The sequence below is a fragment of the Hippopotamus amphibius genome, chromosome 13, assembly GCF_030028045.1.
Source record: "Hippopotamus amphibius kiboko isolate mHipAmp2 chromosome 13, mHipAmp2.hap2, whole genome shotgun sequence".
NCBI classification, from domain to species: Eukaryota; Metazoa; Chordata; class Mammalia; order Artiodactyla; family Hippopotamidae; genus Hippopotamus; species Hippopotamus amphibius.
In genome coordinates, this window is record NC_080198.1 from 39,816,349 (window position 1) to 39,832,208 (window position 15,860).

The 15,860-nt window shown below is 47.3% G+C and overlaps 1 protein-coding gene across 1 annotated transcript; it reads left to right on the forward strand.

Annotated features, from left to right (window-relative positions):
- The first annotated feature begins 1,730 nt into the window (after positions 1-1,730).
- Positions 1,731-12,579, forward strand: ELP6 (elongator acetyltransferase complex subunit 6). Its single transcript, XM_057706797.1, is given in 8 exon segments — positions 1,731-1,858; positions 1,860-2,241; positions 3,909-3,987; positions 4,980-5,050; positions 7,710-7,828; positions 9,186-9,387; positions 10,913-11,059; positions 12,169-12,579. Coding segments are annotated over 8 exon segments (1,257 nt in total). The 3' UTR covers positions 12,298-12,579.
- Positions 12,580-15,860: the final 3,281 nt, after the last annotated feature.

The following is a 15,860-nucleotide window of genomic DNA, read 5'->3' on the forward strand; positions in this document are numbered from 1 at the left end:
CTGGAGATTGTGGTCCCTCCTTAGGGGACCAGGACCACAGGTCCAAGGGGGGATCCTTTGCTGGCTCATCCTCCCCAGCTCCCTCAGTCCCACGACCGTCCAGCTGTGGGACCCACGCCTGCTGACGCTTTAGGCATGTGATACGAGCCCAGGTCTCTGAGGCATCTGTGGAATAGAGTAGGCTTTTTTTTTTTCTTTCTTTCCCTGACTTCTTTTTTTCTGTAATTTAATTTTTATAGTTGATTACAAATATGCCATGTTTGTTTTAGGTGTCCATCAGCCTGATTCAGTTACCCATGTACAGATATCTGTATTGTTTCGCATGCTTTCCCCAGATAAGGCATTAGAGAGTGCTGAGTAGAGTTCCCCATGCAGTACACCAGGTCCGTGCTGATTATGTGTGTTATATATCAGGTGTGTATATGTTTATCCCAACGTTCTAATTTTTTCCTCCCCGCACACCTGTCCCCTCTGGTAACCAGAAATTTCTTTCCTAAGTCTGTGAGTAGATTCTGCTTGTACATTAGTGCATATTTGGCAGTTGTTCGATGCCACCTACAAGTGATACCGTATGATATTTGCCTTTGTCTGACTTAGTTGACTTAGTAGGATCATGTGTAGGTGCATTACTGTGTCTGCAAATGGCATGATTTCATTCTTTTTATGGCTAATAGGGTTAAATTGTATAATTAGCTATCTTAATAAGTGTCAGTATAGGGTGGGCTGACTAGAGCATGGTGTATTACTGGTATGAAGCAGCACTGTTATTTTCTGAAAAAGGGAATATTTTGGTTTTGGCTTAGACAATGTTCACAGTCTGCAGTCAACATTATGATGGAATTGTTTAGTTTTGCCTTCATCCACTGCAATCAGGCTGATTTTGATGATTTGTGAAACTTCATACTCAACAGGACAACCTGGAGACTAGCTTTGAGGGTCAGGGCAGCCCCTAGATGCCTCCTGCCTGCTTTCCTCTTTCTCGCATATCAGTAATTGTGAAACAGCCCAATTTAAGTGATTCTGACACATAGAAACGGAGCCTCCATTTCCAGCCCAGATGCAGAGCTTCAGATAAGTGACTACATTCCACAGGCTATACTGCTATCTAGGCCACATTTTGACTTTTTTCAAACAGCTGCGCTCTGAGTTGAACCCATCAAAACACTGCTTCATTTAAATTTCCCCCACATCGTCATACAAGTTTCTCCCTTGCTTGTTGATAGGCCCGTGGGCTCTACTTACGTGCTATCTCCCTCACTGTAATGATGAAATAAACTTGACTTCTTCGAATTACAGGTTTGTCTTTGGGGATCTGAGATTGATTAGGCTAGAAGAAAACTATACATGGTATAGTAGATATAAATGGTATGGCAAAAAAATAAAAGCAGGGGGGAAAGATAAGAAGTGCTGGGGAAGGGGCTGTTTGCGATTTAAATAGGAATACTTAAGGAACGCCCCACTGATAAAGTGACGTCTGAGCAAAGATCTGAAAGAAGTGGGGGATCTTTTGAACGGCTGAGTATATCTAGGAAAAGAGTAGTAGAGGGAGGGGAAACAGTTAGTGCGAAAGCCCCGAGGAGGAGCACGCGGTGGGTATTTCAACCACACTTGGTCAGTGACCCTACCCTGACAACCTATTTAATTCCGAAACCTAACCCCACCGCATCGTTACTCCGCTATCCTTTTTCTTTTTTCCGTAGAACTTTTCAACATATTACTCCGTGTTCATTATGTTTGTGTTCTGCTTTGCGCGAGGGCGGGCATCTTCGCCCATCAGGGTCGCTGATGCAGCTCGAGCTTCTAGCAGCTCGGGGCACCCCGCAGGAGCTCGACTGGCTGTACTTCCGGAAGCCCCGGGCCGGGCGACAGCGCGGCCAAGGGAAGGAGGAAGAGACCCGGTCCCCCGGGGCCTCAGTCGGGGGAAGCCCGTACTACGCACCCGCAGGGCAGGAGCCGCACCCGCTAACGCCCGGGTATCCGTCCGGATGCGCGTCCCCGCGCGTGCGCCGCCGGGGGCGGCCCGGGTCAACGCGCCCGCCCGATTGGCTGCGGCCGGCGTCTAGAAACGGCGTTGCGCGTGCGCGCCCTTTCCGCGAGGTCTTGCGTGGTGGGTTTTGCTCCCCAGCCTCCGCTGTCTCCGCGGTAGCCCCATCTCTCCGTCCCGGGCGCTCATTCCCGTTGTTCGTAATGTTCCCGGAACTCAATAACCTTCTCAACACCACCCCTGACCAGGCGGAGCAGGTAAGAGGTCGCACGGTCGGGAATTGGAGGCGTCCTGGGAGCGTGGCGGAAGACCGCATACACGGATGAGGCGCACGCGCATCCGTGAGAAATAACGTGACGTCCGGGAGCCCGGGGCATCTTGGGAGTTGTAGTCTGCAGATCGCCTCTCCCTCAATCCCCACCCCCAACCCCCCGTGATGGGGCTCGCCTAGATGTTTAGGTTTGCGGAAGCTGGGCATCTCGCGCCTTCTCAGAGGTCGTGTATGCCCTTGACAGTCCACAGGAAGCATGTCCGACGTTTGGGTCGGCTTAAGTTCACAGATGTGTACCGGCAAGCCTTGTGCATGTTCAGTGGGTGGGAGTCCCTGCGCCCAAAAAGAGGCAGCCTGAGAGGAGAGGAGAGTTTGACTCTCCACCTGTCACACGGGACCAGCTTCTTAACCGCCCTGAGCCTCCCTCTGGCCCGGGAGTGCTCGGCAGGTAGGATGAACGCTGCTGCTGCTCCTCTTTCTCCTCACCTTCTCGGATAAGTACTCTTTGAAGCTGCTCTCGGTCAACATTGGATTGTAGGAGGCCACCTGTGGCACCACAGCCTCGCTACTCTGTTTTCTTTTCCCTCCTTCTCATACATTACGGCATCTCGAAAAATTTCAAGCTTTCGCCCAGCGGTTACCCTTCCTAGGAGCATGCCTGATTTCTTTCATAACTGTTGTCTGTCTGATGAAATGGTAAGCGCTTCCAGGCAGCCAAGACACCAAGTGCGTAAAACCTTTTTATGACTCCATAGTGACGGCAAATAGTTTTCAGTCGGTGCTTGTGCATTTTAACCGCCCGGCGCTTCTTCTCTGCCCAAGCCTCCAAATGGCGCTGGTTAGCTTGCCGATTACTACCGGTACCTTCCAAGTCCAAGCCCAGGGCCACAGTGAGGGAAGAGAGGATACAAGTGGGTGCCAGGAAATGACAGCGCTGGGGGTAACCCTCAAGGTCTGCCAGTGTGGTATTTCATATTTTATAAGTGAAAAAAATCACAGCAGCCCAGAGACGACCTTCCCTGTCACTGACAAGGAACTAGGGTTGGCTGGAGCAGGGCAGCGAGGTCCTGTAGAGACCATCGTTAGAGGTCTTCCCATAGCTCTCCATGATCAGAGCTCTGCCTGAAGCAGTTCCTAGGGCCACTGGGAGGAGGACTTTGATACTGGAGGTCTCTATCAATAACTACTTCCCTCTCCCCTACCTAGGGGACAGAATTGGAATCAGGATTAGAGATAGGGAGGAAGCTGGATCAGATGACCTTTTAGAAGACCCCTTAAAAATCTTGGGCAGTCAGTGATTTTTGTTGGATTCTGATGGTAAAAGCATCCTTTGTTCAGGATTTAATTCTCCAAGACTGGTCAGGAGTGAGGAAGAGAAGAGATTTTATTCTCTGTTGCCTTGGGAATTACGAGGTTGAGATATGCTTGCCCACAATGAGTGACTTAATAATGATCACTTTAATTTTGGTTTTTCCATAATTTTGACTTATTTTTTTCTCTTTTTGGTTAAATGCGCACGCACACACACACACACACACACACACAGTCTCCAGGTGTAGAAATTTAGGGGTAGATGCAATCGACTAGATTTTGACATTCAGTTGACCTCTTTCCAGGGAGTCTAATTCTTCTTTTTGTGTTCTTAACTTTTAGGGGAAACTGACTCTCCTCTGTGATGCCGAGACAGATGGCAGTTTCCTCGTGCACCACTTTCTCTCCTTCTACCTCAAAGGTATGGGACTGCAGAAAAAGAAAACCCAAAGCGGGAAAAAAAGCGTGTTTCAGGAAGCAATAGGAATAGCATTAACTAGCCAGGGCTTTGGTGTTTGGGCAGCCAGATGGCTGTTTATTAGGTAACTGATTACTGGACCATCTGGTTCTGTCCCCTACTCTGCCAGAGAGTGGCATGTGCTCACTGTATCCAGTTCTGCCTTCCACTTCTCCACCCCTTGTGTAGGCACTGCCTCCCGGAGGTCCTTCTGTGGCCTGCTTATTTAGTTCCTCTTTGGTCCTTGTGTATTTTGAAGTCTCCAGGGGCTCGACCCACTAACACTTTGCCCCTGGCAGTAGATGTTTCCTAAAGAATGCAGGGAAGAAAACAGCATGGCCACTGCAATTCACACACAGAAATCAATTAGAAGAAGAAAACAGCCAAATGAAAAAAAGACTCGTTGATTCTCCTTGAGTCCCTTCTGAGCCAGGCCAGGAAACAAGGTAGACCTTTGGCACTCTTAGTTGTAATAATTTACAGCTTTGAAAGTTATTTTCCTTTCCAGATGATGTTATTGTCAGCTTATAAAGAGCAAGAGAATCTACAGATAAATTATTAGAATTAATTATGTTCGTAAGGTAGCTAGAGCTTCTTTGTGTTCTCCTTGTATCCTCTTGGGTATAAGACTAGTTTAAAAAATCAGTTGTGTTTCTGTACACCAACAAGCAAATAGAAAAATATAATTTTTTAAAAACCACAATTTCTTTTCAGTGGAGCAAATTAAGATTCCTAGTAATACATCCCACAAGATAAGTACACCTCAGAATCAATGAAATAAGGTATAATTATTAAATATGAAAAAAAGTACATCTTAGAATCAAAGTGGGTATGTCAGGTTACAAGGCCTCAGTTCTCTAGATCTGCCTCAGTGCTTTTGTTTCCAGAGGTATGAAGTATATGAGACTGACTGTAAGTAGAGACTTTACTAAAAATCAGTTTATTTTGTTTTCCAGCTAATTGTAAAGTCTGCTTTGTGGCACTCATCCAGTCCTTCAGTCACTACAATATCGTGGGACAGAAGCTGGTAAATATTTTAGACCTCCGTGATGAGATCCCTGAGTGTGTGTGCCAAGCATGTGTGAGTGTGCTGTCAGGCTGGGCTTCCCTGTTTGGGTTGTGGAGAACTTAGCAAGGGAGGGACTAAGGAAATCATGGGATCCTGAACCCCTTCTCTAAAGGGCTAAGGCAGCATCTGCATCTCTACATGTTTTGTTAATTTTGTTTGTTTTTTTGTTTTGCTAATTTATAAAAGTTTGTAGAACCAGATCTGTTGTTAATTAATCAAACCCTTCTCTATTGAGTCTGGACCAGTTAAGGTTTTCTCCTACTCATTGTGAGCTTTAATCTTGTTCCTACTGAGGTAGAGATCCCAGCTTAGTCTGCTGTTGAGTTGAGTGCCTCCCACTCTCTCTCCCTAAGTCTACGGCTTCGGACCCAAATATGGGGAGAGGTGGGGATGCTTTTGTCACGTGCTCCTTACCTCATTTTGGTTTGCTCCTCATCTCATTAAATGCAGCCAAGTAAGAATAAGATGGCCAAGAGACTGGTGAACCTCCTGGTGTCACCTGGCCCGTTATTTGTGACCTGGTGAATTTACTGGGTTGTTGTTGTAGTAGTGTTTTTGTCTTTTGTTTTGATTAGATCAGCCTCAGAGAGGGAGAGAACCAGGCTACCCATCAGCAGTGATCTTTGAAGTGCCAGTCTTGCTGTTTGGCCACATCACGGCATCTTCTCTGATGGGAAGAAACCAATGAGAGGGCGAGAAAAGAGTAGACTCTTTCTTTCCCATCCTGTGTTAGAGGTCAGAGCCTGAGCTCAGGGAGTGCAGTCATGTTGAGAATACATATTGCACCTAAATGTCCACCAGCAGATGAATGGATAAAATGGATGTGGTACACACATACAATGGAATATTACTCAGCTGTAAAAAGGAACGAAACTGGGACATTTGTAGAGACATGGATGGACCTAGAGACTGTCATACAGAGTGAAGTGAGTCAGAAAGAGAAAAACAAATGTTGTATGTTAACACATATATGTGGAATATAGAAAAATGGTACAAATCAACTGGTTTGCAAGGCAGAAATAGAGACACAGGTATAGAGAACAAACATATGGACACCAAGTGGGGAAAGTGGGGAGGGTTGGGGTGGAATGAATTGGGAGATTGGGATTGCCATATACACATTACTAATAAGAAAAAAAAACCAAATCGTACACTCAAAATATATGCAGTTTATCGTATGTTAATTGTATCTCAATAAAAGTTCTTAGGAAAAAAAAAAAGAAGAAGAATACATGTTGCATTCCGGGTCTGTGAGGCATGTAGGCATGTCTGTGGCCCGAGCATTTGTGTTTATGGATGAGAAAGTTGTGGATTCTCATATCCAGTTTGGCTGCTTTTTCTGTTACCTTTGAATCATCAACACGGCAGGAATGGCATGCGCAGCACTGGGTTTGCACAGCACTGGAGCATTAGCTTCCACCCTCCTGGTGTGTTATGTTCTTGCATCAGTAGAATGGGAAGGAGCAAGAGCAGAGGTGATGATCAGGAGTCCTCCTCTCTGCCAGGGTGGCTGTCGTTGCTTGTGGTGTGGCACATAGTGAGCGCTGGTGTGTGAGTGGTTGAGGCCTGGTCTAGGGGCGTGAGGAGTCTAAGGAGTTCCATGTTGCCTGTTTCTGCACAGGCTGAACCGTGGGTTGCACGTTTAGATGGCGTCACCATCTCTGGGTGTTTGTTGAAATGCAGATTCTTAGGCCCTGCCCCCAAGGCGTCTGGTCCTGGAGATCTGGAGTGGGGCTTAGGGATCTGTATTTTAATCAGGTATCTCAAGAGATTCTTAATTGTGTAGTTCATGAAAACCCGTATTTAAGAAGTGCTGGTCTAGAGCAGAGGTTGAGCAACCACAGCCTGCATCCCCTGTTTTTTGTAGATAAAATTTTATCTAAAATTTATCTAAAATTTAAACACAGCCACCTCCATTTGTTCATGAATGGTCTATGGCTGCTTTTGCTCTACCATAGCAGAGTAAGTAGTTACAACAGCGAATATCATCCGGCCACTGTCTTTACTGTTATTTACCTACTGTTTTTAAATGTACTTAATTTTGTAACTTATATGCCCTTAAAAAGGAAACTTTAAGGGACTTCCCTGGTGGCACAATGGTTATGACTGCCCCCTCCCAATGCAGGGGGCCTGGGTTCAATCCCTGGTCAGGGACCTAGATCCCACATGCATGCTGCAACTAAGAGTTCGCATGCCACAACTAAGGAGCTGGCAAGCCACAACTAAGGAGCCCGCCTGCTGCAATTAAGACCCAGTGCAACCAAATAAACAAACAAACAAACAAATAAATAAAACTTAAAAGAAAAAGGAAACTTTATATTACTATTATAAATTAAAAACCGGTACTGGGTAATCGTAAAAGTAAATATATAAGCAAAAGAAAGTAAGTTTTTTAAAAATGTCACAAGTAAATATAAATGCACATCTGAAAACAGAACAGGGATTGTGTGTTGGAAACACGCAGGGGAGACAAGACATGGGTGGCTCCGTAGGGCGGATAGACACACGTCTGCAGGGTTCAGAACGTGTCCGGAGCCCTCTTGTGAGCTGGAGTCTAGCCTCTCTCACGGGTCCCCCGCAAGGTGCGGGAGCTCACTCTTCTCTCTTTTGGGTGTAGGGTGTCAGCCTGACCACAGCACGTGAACGTGGGCAGCTCGTGTTTCTCGAGGGTCTCAAGTCCGCAGTGGATGTCTTCTTCAGGCCTCAGGAGGAGCCACACCCGCTGCAGTTCCTCAGGTCAGTCACCAAGGCCCAGCCCAGAGCACACCTGGCAGGTGGACCCAGCCCAGGGTTGCTGTGTGATTCCTTCTGCGGCGTGTGGGAGGGCAGAGCTGGCTTCAGGAGTCAAATACCTCCCTGGAGTTGCAGCATTATTGGACGGTCCTTGGCCCTGACCACGGGCCAGAGGGTATGTAGCTGTCCCTGAGGCTATAGAAAGCGTTATTTGCTGGGCGTATGGCAGAACAGTGTGCTTTGCTGGTTTTTCGAATCCTGGCTCAAAGCCCTAGCATACACCTTTGTTCTGTTCTTGGCTTGATACAGGGTCAGCTAACTACAGTCCACAGGCCAGCTACCGGTTTTTGTAAATAACGTTCAATTGGAATGGCCCCACTCATTTGTTCGCGTATTGTCCTTGGCTATTGGGCAGTAAAATATTTATTCTTGGCCCTTTAAGAAAAAGTTTGTTGACTGCAGGTCGGTATTCTGAGATTGGTTTTCCTGCTTCTTGTCTTTTATGAGATCAGCCACAGGCATAGCTCTCTGTAGATGCTGCATTTGGCTGCTGTGCTTCTTCCGCCACAGTGAGTCTGTACGGGAACTCTCTCCACTGTGTCCTCCCTCAGACTCAGCTTTATGTAGTGGCTGGGATGCAGTGTGGAGTCAGAAGACCACGTATCCTGACCCTGTGTATGTGGCCTTGTCCACAGCCCTTCCTATCTCTGAACCCAGGTGTCTTTGAATAGGTGGGCCTGGTTTACACCTGAGCCCAGGTTATAGGGCGTTGTGGTCCCTGCTGTTAGCGGGGCTCAGCCCTGGAGTGTGGGGCAATGGGGCCGGTGCCTGGGCACCAGGCCCTGATTCTTTTTGAGCCCCTACCTGTTGCTGGGAGACAACTGCTGTAGTCACTGGGGAGATGGAGGTAGTGGGGCCACCTGTGTCAGAAACAGGTCAGCCCTGGTAGTGGGGCACACAGGCAGCCCTTAGACCGCTGCCTCTCACCCACCAAGACACCTGAACCGCTGCTTAGCTTTGATACCCAATTATGACCTCCTGGGAAGGCCTCTCCTGCCCAGTCCCTTAAGCTCTTGGATCGAGAGGCTGTATGGACCTCGGGGGCTGTTTATTTCTGGGTCTGCCAGGTTCCAGCACAGTGCTTTGTACCCACTAGGCTTCAGGGAATATTGGAATTGAAGCACACATACTTGTGCATGCACGCGTGCCTTTTCATTCTAGCCAGATGGTGAGCCCCTTGGTGCCAAGGTCTGGGGTTCAGTTCTTTGCCTCCCCCCAGCCCTTTCCTGTGGTGCAGCGTAGTCTCATAAACGTTCGTGGCGCATGTGAGCTCTCTGGTAACTTTTGCCCTGTGTCCCAGGGAGGCCCGCGCTGGGAACCTGCAGCCGCTCTATGAGTTTGTGCAGGAGGCCCTGAAGCCAGTGGGCAGTGGGGAGGCTGCCTGGAGGTGCCCGGTGCTGCTGGTGGACGACCTCAGTGTGCTGCTGAGCCTGGGCATGGGGGCCGTGGCGGTGCTGGACTTCGTCCACTACTGCAGGGCCACTGTGTGCCGGGAATGGAAGGTAATCTTGGGGGCCTGCTCCCCGTACTCCTGCCTGTGACCCCTGCGGGCCCAGGCAGACCCAGGCCTCACTTGCTTGCAGTGATCTTTTCTGTTTAATTGCTTGGGACTTTGGCTTTACTCTGGCAGCTCCAGAAATCTTACAGTCGATGCACCCTGCTCTCCACTACCTGCCAGTGATGAAAAATAAGGCCCTGAAAACTAAAAGGGTGCCTGGCACTGTCTTTAATGGGGCTGGTCCTTTGCGGTACTGCAGCTGTCCCCGCTCTATCACTGTGAGTGTGTTTTGGAGGTTGGCTAAGATAATGGGTGTAAAACTGCTTTAAAAATTGTGAGTGGAAGGGACTTTCCTGGCAGTCCAGTGGTTAAGACTCCATGCTTCCACTGCAAGGGGCACAAGTTCGATCCCTAGTTGGGGAACTAAGATCCTGCATGCCACAAGACATGGCCAAAAAATTATATTAAAAAACAACAATATAAAAATTGTGAGATGCAATATAGGGATAGTGTGTAACCTTTGTTGAGATTTTTGCCATGATAGAGATCTTAACAAAGTCGTAATGGCTGTGGTGCCCACCTCCCAGGAACTGGACTGCAAGAGTTAAGCAAGGCGAAGCTGGTAACACGCCAGCTCAGCATGTGGCCCACCAGGGCCAGGCTGGGGGCAGAGAGTGGGGAGGGGAGTAAATGGGGGTTGGTCAGGGGTGTGTGGATCCAGCAGTGCATGTTGCTCACCTCCTGCGTGCAGGGTCCTGCCTGGAAGCTGGGGTCAAGGGACCTTCTGAGGCTGTCCTGGCTGCAGTCTCAGGGCCAGGTGCCAGGGTGATGGGAAGAGAAGGGAAGGAGGAGGAAATGTATGGGGCTTGGAGGACACAGTTCACTGGGGCTTGGGGAGGCAGTGAAGCAGTCAGTCAGCTTCTGCCGCTCAGCCTGCTCTGTGGCCCACTACCAACCTCTTTTTGTAAAAATATTTCTTTTAGTTGAAAAAGTAAAGCTTGGGAATAGTTTAATAAATGAAGAAAATAAGACATAAACAGTATACAGTCTACTTTAGCAAAAAGTAATTGTTACCTTCCCTCCGTTGTATATCCGTCCAGAGAGTCTGTGCAGTCATGCAGTTTGTATATACACTTGTCTCCCTGCAGTCTTCTTCACGTTACTGGTAACCTACCATCCACACAGTTTGGTACTTGTTTTCTTTTACTAACACACAGTATGTTTTGCTGTCTATTGCTCCAAAACAGAACACACAGATCTGCTTTATTCTTTTTAACAAGTGGACACTATTCCTTGCTTGTGGATGAATTGAGGTGGAAGTACGGGTTGGATGTGCTGGTGAAACTGTCCAGCAGGTGATTGCAGTTATGGTCCTGGAGCCCAGGCATGGGTGCTTCCCACAAAGCGGATGCTACAGCAGGGAGGCTGATCTGTGAGAGAGTGTGCAGGGCAGTGGAGGCTCTGAGAGCCCAGTGCGCCCTGATCCTGGCATCCCTTCCCGTCAGGCTCCATCTCAGTCTTTGTTGCAGGGAAACATAGTGGCCCTTGTGCACGACAGTGGAGATGCCGAGGACGAGGAGAATGACATCCTGCTGAATGGCCTTAGTCACCAGAGCCACCTGATCCTGCGGGCCGAAGGCCTGACCACTGGCTTCTGCAAGGATGTGCATGGGCAGGTGCGCAGGGCCTGGGGCTCACTGTGAGTTGCTCACCTCCCATGAGTCTAGGCTGCCCGTGGGATGGTGTTGGGCAGGGAGGTGGTCTGGTTGGGGCGTGCCCTCAGGTGCAAGGAAGCTGAGGAAGTTGTATGAGTTCAGATCAGAGTTCGCTCCATGTGGTGCTCGGCCCTGTGCACCAGGGCAGGTTTTCTGTGGTGGTCCATTTGCAGCCAAAGGGGAGCTCCTGAAGAGAAGATGACTGTCTACAGGGGAAGGCAGTAAACAGTGGAATTCCTCTGCAGGACCACAGCAGGCTTTGTATATTCAGGCCAACACTGTTAAAATAGAGACTTGGGGAGGCCGTTCCCCTGGCTGGCATTGCCGCCCCCACTGCTGCCTCCGCCTGGGATGTCTGGAGTACTTAGGTGGAAGTTGAGTCCTGCCCTGTGAGGGAGGTCAGGTTCTCCCCATGCCCAGGGCCTGTCGTGGTTCTCCGCCTTCTGAAACTCCTCTCTTGGGATCACCCCAAAGCCTTCACCACCTTTCCCAGGTTAACTTCATGGGAGTTTTGACCCACAGTTGTTCCGAGTCAGGCTAGCAAACAAAGCATGTGAGCAAGCCCAGAGATGCTGTGTTGGTGGTGTCCCAGGCACAGCCTGAGGAGAAGCTCCTGCCAGCAGCGTACGGCTCTGAAGCCAGTCAGCCCCCCAGAGCATTCTAGTCACTTGAGACAAATGTCCAGTCTTCCTGAGCCTGGAAATTCAATGTACACATTCTGTTGTGTTGATTTGCAAAATTCATCTAGCCAAAAAGTATAAAAGCATGCACACAGAAAAGACCAAAGGTAAATACATAAAAATACTTTAATTTTTTTTTCTGGATGGGTTTTTTCTACCTTTTACTTTTTCTCATCTCTCTTGTTTTCTGTAATGAGCAAATATTACTATTGTAATGGAGGAGAAGCCATTATTTTTAGGTGGCTGGTAGTAAGCTTTGTTTTGGAAGTTGGCCCCATTACTGCATGGCACGTGACCTCAATTGAAGGTCACTGAGGAGGCAGGAAGGGTTCACGATGGAGCAGGTACTTGGGGGGCCCCTCCTCTTTCATTCTTCTCTTTGTCACTTAGCTGAGGATCCTGTGGAGGAGACCATCTCAGCCCACAGCCCAGCGGGATCGGAGCCTCACTTACCAGTACAAGATACAGGACAAGAGTGTGTCCTTTTTTGCCAAAGGAATGTCTCCTGCTGTTCTGTGACCTGACTTAGGGGCAGCTGAAGCTACCTTGGACTGGTTTTGGTTGTGAAAGATAAAGCAACTGAGCAGAAATGGATCTTTACACCTTTGTTGTGGACTGGCAGCTCCACCGTGACCCAGGGATGGTGGAATGGTGCTGTGATGCCTTTGTTCCCCTGGGCCCAGTTTAGAAAACACGAGGAAGCCGCAGCCCTGCCTCAGCTGAGATGCTTCATGTTGAACTGGGTGAAAGGGGTCCTTTGGAGCCTTCCTTGTAAACACGCCTTAGCCTCAACTGCCCATTTTTGGTTGTGGTGCCTTTCAGAGCCCGAGTGGGTGTGAACGTGCCAGCCAGGAGGCAGTCCTGGACGGCAGGTGTCCGAGGTGACAACTGGGATATTCGTGGCTGGCACAAAGTGAGCTCCCACCTCGTGGCTTCCCATGCATTGTCTCATTTAATTTTCACCTTCATCCTGCAGAGGTATTTTATTCATCAGTCCAATGAGGAAATAGGCTTCGAGAGGTTTGGAAGCACGCTCAAAGCTGCAGAGCCAGCTGCCAGTAACGGAGGCCTGACTGAAGCCCACGCTTGCTGACTGACCCTCATGGAAACCAGAGGCAGGTCCCGCCCAGTTCACAGGTTGGCTCCTCCTGTTTCTGTCGTAGCTGAGTATCTGGCCCGTGTGCTGAGGAGACCAAGCTGTCAAGGGCCTGGCACCCTGACCTTGGCTGCACGAGGCCCCATGTAGGACACAGGTGTACATGGCCTTGGTGATGGGGGGAAGGAGTATTCTTGCTGCCAGCCAGCCTGAGACCTTGGGGAGGAGCCAGTGCCTCCCTCACATGTGAAGACTGAAGGCGGTGAGCTCTTGCCCAGCATCCTGTAGGTGTCACTGGCCACACTCAGCCCCAGTCAAGGTCACCTCCAAGTATTCTCTTAAAATGGGTACATTTTATTTTATGTACATTATACCACAAAGAATTTGATTTTAAAAATAAATAAAATGAAAAAATAACACTGCTTTGCAAGGGCTAAGGAAGTTTCATATCCATTGTTTAATTCTAACGGTTTTTTACATTCTTTAGTCTCTGTAAAAGGGGACAAATTATCACCTCACTCCTCAAGTCATACTGACTATTGTTTTGGTTTTCTGATTGAAACAGTAGCTGCTTTTCTTCTCAAAATATTGCAGACTTGATAGAATATTTTAAAATTATAAGTGTAAGTAACTTAAAAGAAAGCGGTCATTAAAGAATCCAATGATTCTTTTATTAATACATCAGTATTTATATGAGCTTCATATGAGCTGCAGTTCTGAATAGGTAAAGCACCACAAAACATTTTTTACGTGATATGCTGTTATATTACTTCACTTGATTTATAAATTTTTCATTAAATTTTTAGTGTTTATGGCTGCTTAGCGTTTTATGGTGTCATTCTAATCTGCTTAGCTATTCTCTGGGCTTGTGGGTTCTGATTTTTGTCATTATAAATTATGCTGTTATGAATTTTACATCTAAACCTATTTGGGGATGGGGGCAAGTACTTGTTTCCTTATGACATTCATTCATTCAGCAAATACTGGGACTTCCTAGGTGGTGCACTGGTTGGGAATCCGCCTGCCAATGCAGGGGACACAGGTTCGATCCCTGCTCCAGGAAGATCCCACATGCTGTGGAACAGCTAAGCCCGTGTGCCACAGCTCTTGAGACTGCACCCTAGAGACCATGAGCCACAACTATTGAGCTTGTGTGCCACAACTAGTGAAGCCCATGCGCCTAGAGCCCACGCTCCACAAGAGAAGCCACTGCAATGAGGAGCCCGCGCACCACAGTGAAGAGTAGCCCCCACTCACCGCAACTACAGAAAGCCTGTGTGCAGCAACGAAGACCCAATGCAACCAATAAAAACAAACAAACAAACAAAACCCCAAAACCAAAAAAAAAAAAACCAAATACTGAGCACCTTCTGAGGGTATGACAGTGACAAATAGGTCCCTACCCTCGTGGAACTGATGTTCCAGTGGAGGAGACAGAGACAGTCAACAGAATTGAGAAATTAGAGACATACAGTTAGACCATGATAAGTGCTCTAAATAAGGCAGGGAGAAGGCCTATGATGGGTGAGGAATGATGACACTTTAGAGCCTACTCTCTGAAGTGGAATTTCTGAGTGAAAGCCTGGACTGGCCCTCACATGTCATCAGGTTGTTCTTCAGGATGATGGCGCCAGTTAACGGTGATCTGTAGGTTTCTTCCACCAACATTGAGTTAGTGACTAGAATATGATTTTCTGTATTTTCCCATATGTATAGAATCAATATATTCCTCACCCTTAATTATTTATCAATTAAAATCGTGTCAACCTTATTTTTTTATGCTTTGTAATATTTTGGCAAGTAAGATTTTATCATTGTCTTTGTTCATGTATATTTTTCTACATTCTGGATTTTAAAAAATAGTCTTCAGAAACTTTTTTTAATATTCAGATATACCTTAATTCAAGAAATATTTGTATAATACCTATTTTATATAAGGGGTTATTAAGATAAAGACATCTGCTGCACTCTAATGGGCATAGAAAATAGGAACTTACATGATGCAGTGGAGAAGGTGATGAGGGCCATAAAAACAATTCAAGTTGGACTTCCCTGGAGGTCCAGTGGTTAGGACTCCATGCTTCCACTGCAGGGGACATGGGTTCGATCCCTGGTCCTGGCACTAAGATTCCGCATGGTATGGGCAAAAAAAATAATTTCAAGTAATAGGAGGCTGATAGGCTGATAGTCATAGGAAAGAGCAATTATTTCCCCTTACTTTTTTTTTTTTTTTTGAATTATGGGAGCAGAGAATTGGGGACGTATTCATGGAGGCAGTACTTATTTGAACAGGACCTTGGAATGTTCTGTTTTGTCTCTGACAGTATCTTAGTTCATCAGGATTCAGAAATATGTATTTCTTCCTCATTGGAATGAAGGTGCTATTCTTTGTTGGATTTTTTTTTTTGCTTTAAAATGATTTTTAAAATATGCTTAAAATTTTGACTTGTTTAGAATTTGTTACAGAATTATAATTTATCTCCATGCTGATAACTAAATAACCAACAGTATTTACTAAAAAGTAATGTTCTCTTTATGTAGTTTTTTTTTTTAAATAATTTTATTTATTGGCTGTGTTGGGTCGTCGTTGCTTCACATGGGCTTTCGCTAGTTGCAGTGAGCAGGGCTACTCTTTGTTGTGGTGCGCGGGCTCCTCATTGTGGTGGCTTCTCTTGTTGTGGAGCAGGGGCTCTAGGTGTGCAGGCTTCAATAGTTGTGGCTCACAGACTCTAGAATGCAGGCTCAGTAGTTGTGGCGCACAGGCTCAGTTGCTCTGCAGCATGTGGGATCTTCTTGGACCAGGGATCGAACCTGAAATGAACCTCTCTGAAACTTGTTTTTAGTAGGTATTGAAAGGTTAGTGTATGTCTGTATCAAGAGCCTTCATTAAAAGGGTATTGTGGGGCTTCCTAGGTGGCGCAGTGGTTAAGAATCTGCCTGCCAACGCAGGGGACATGGGTTCGATCCCTGCTCCAGGAAGATCCCA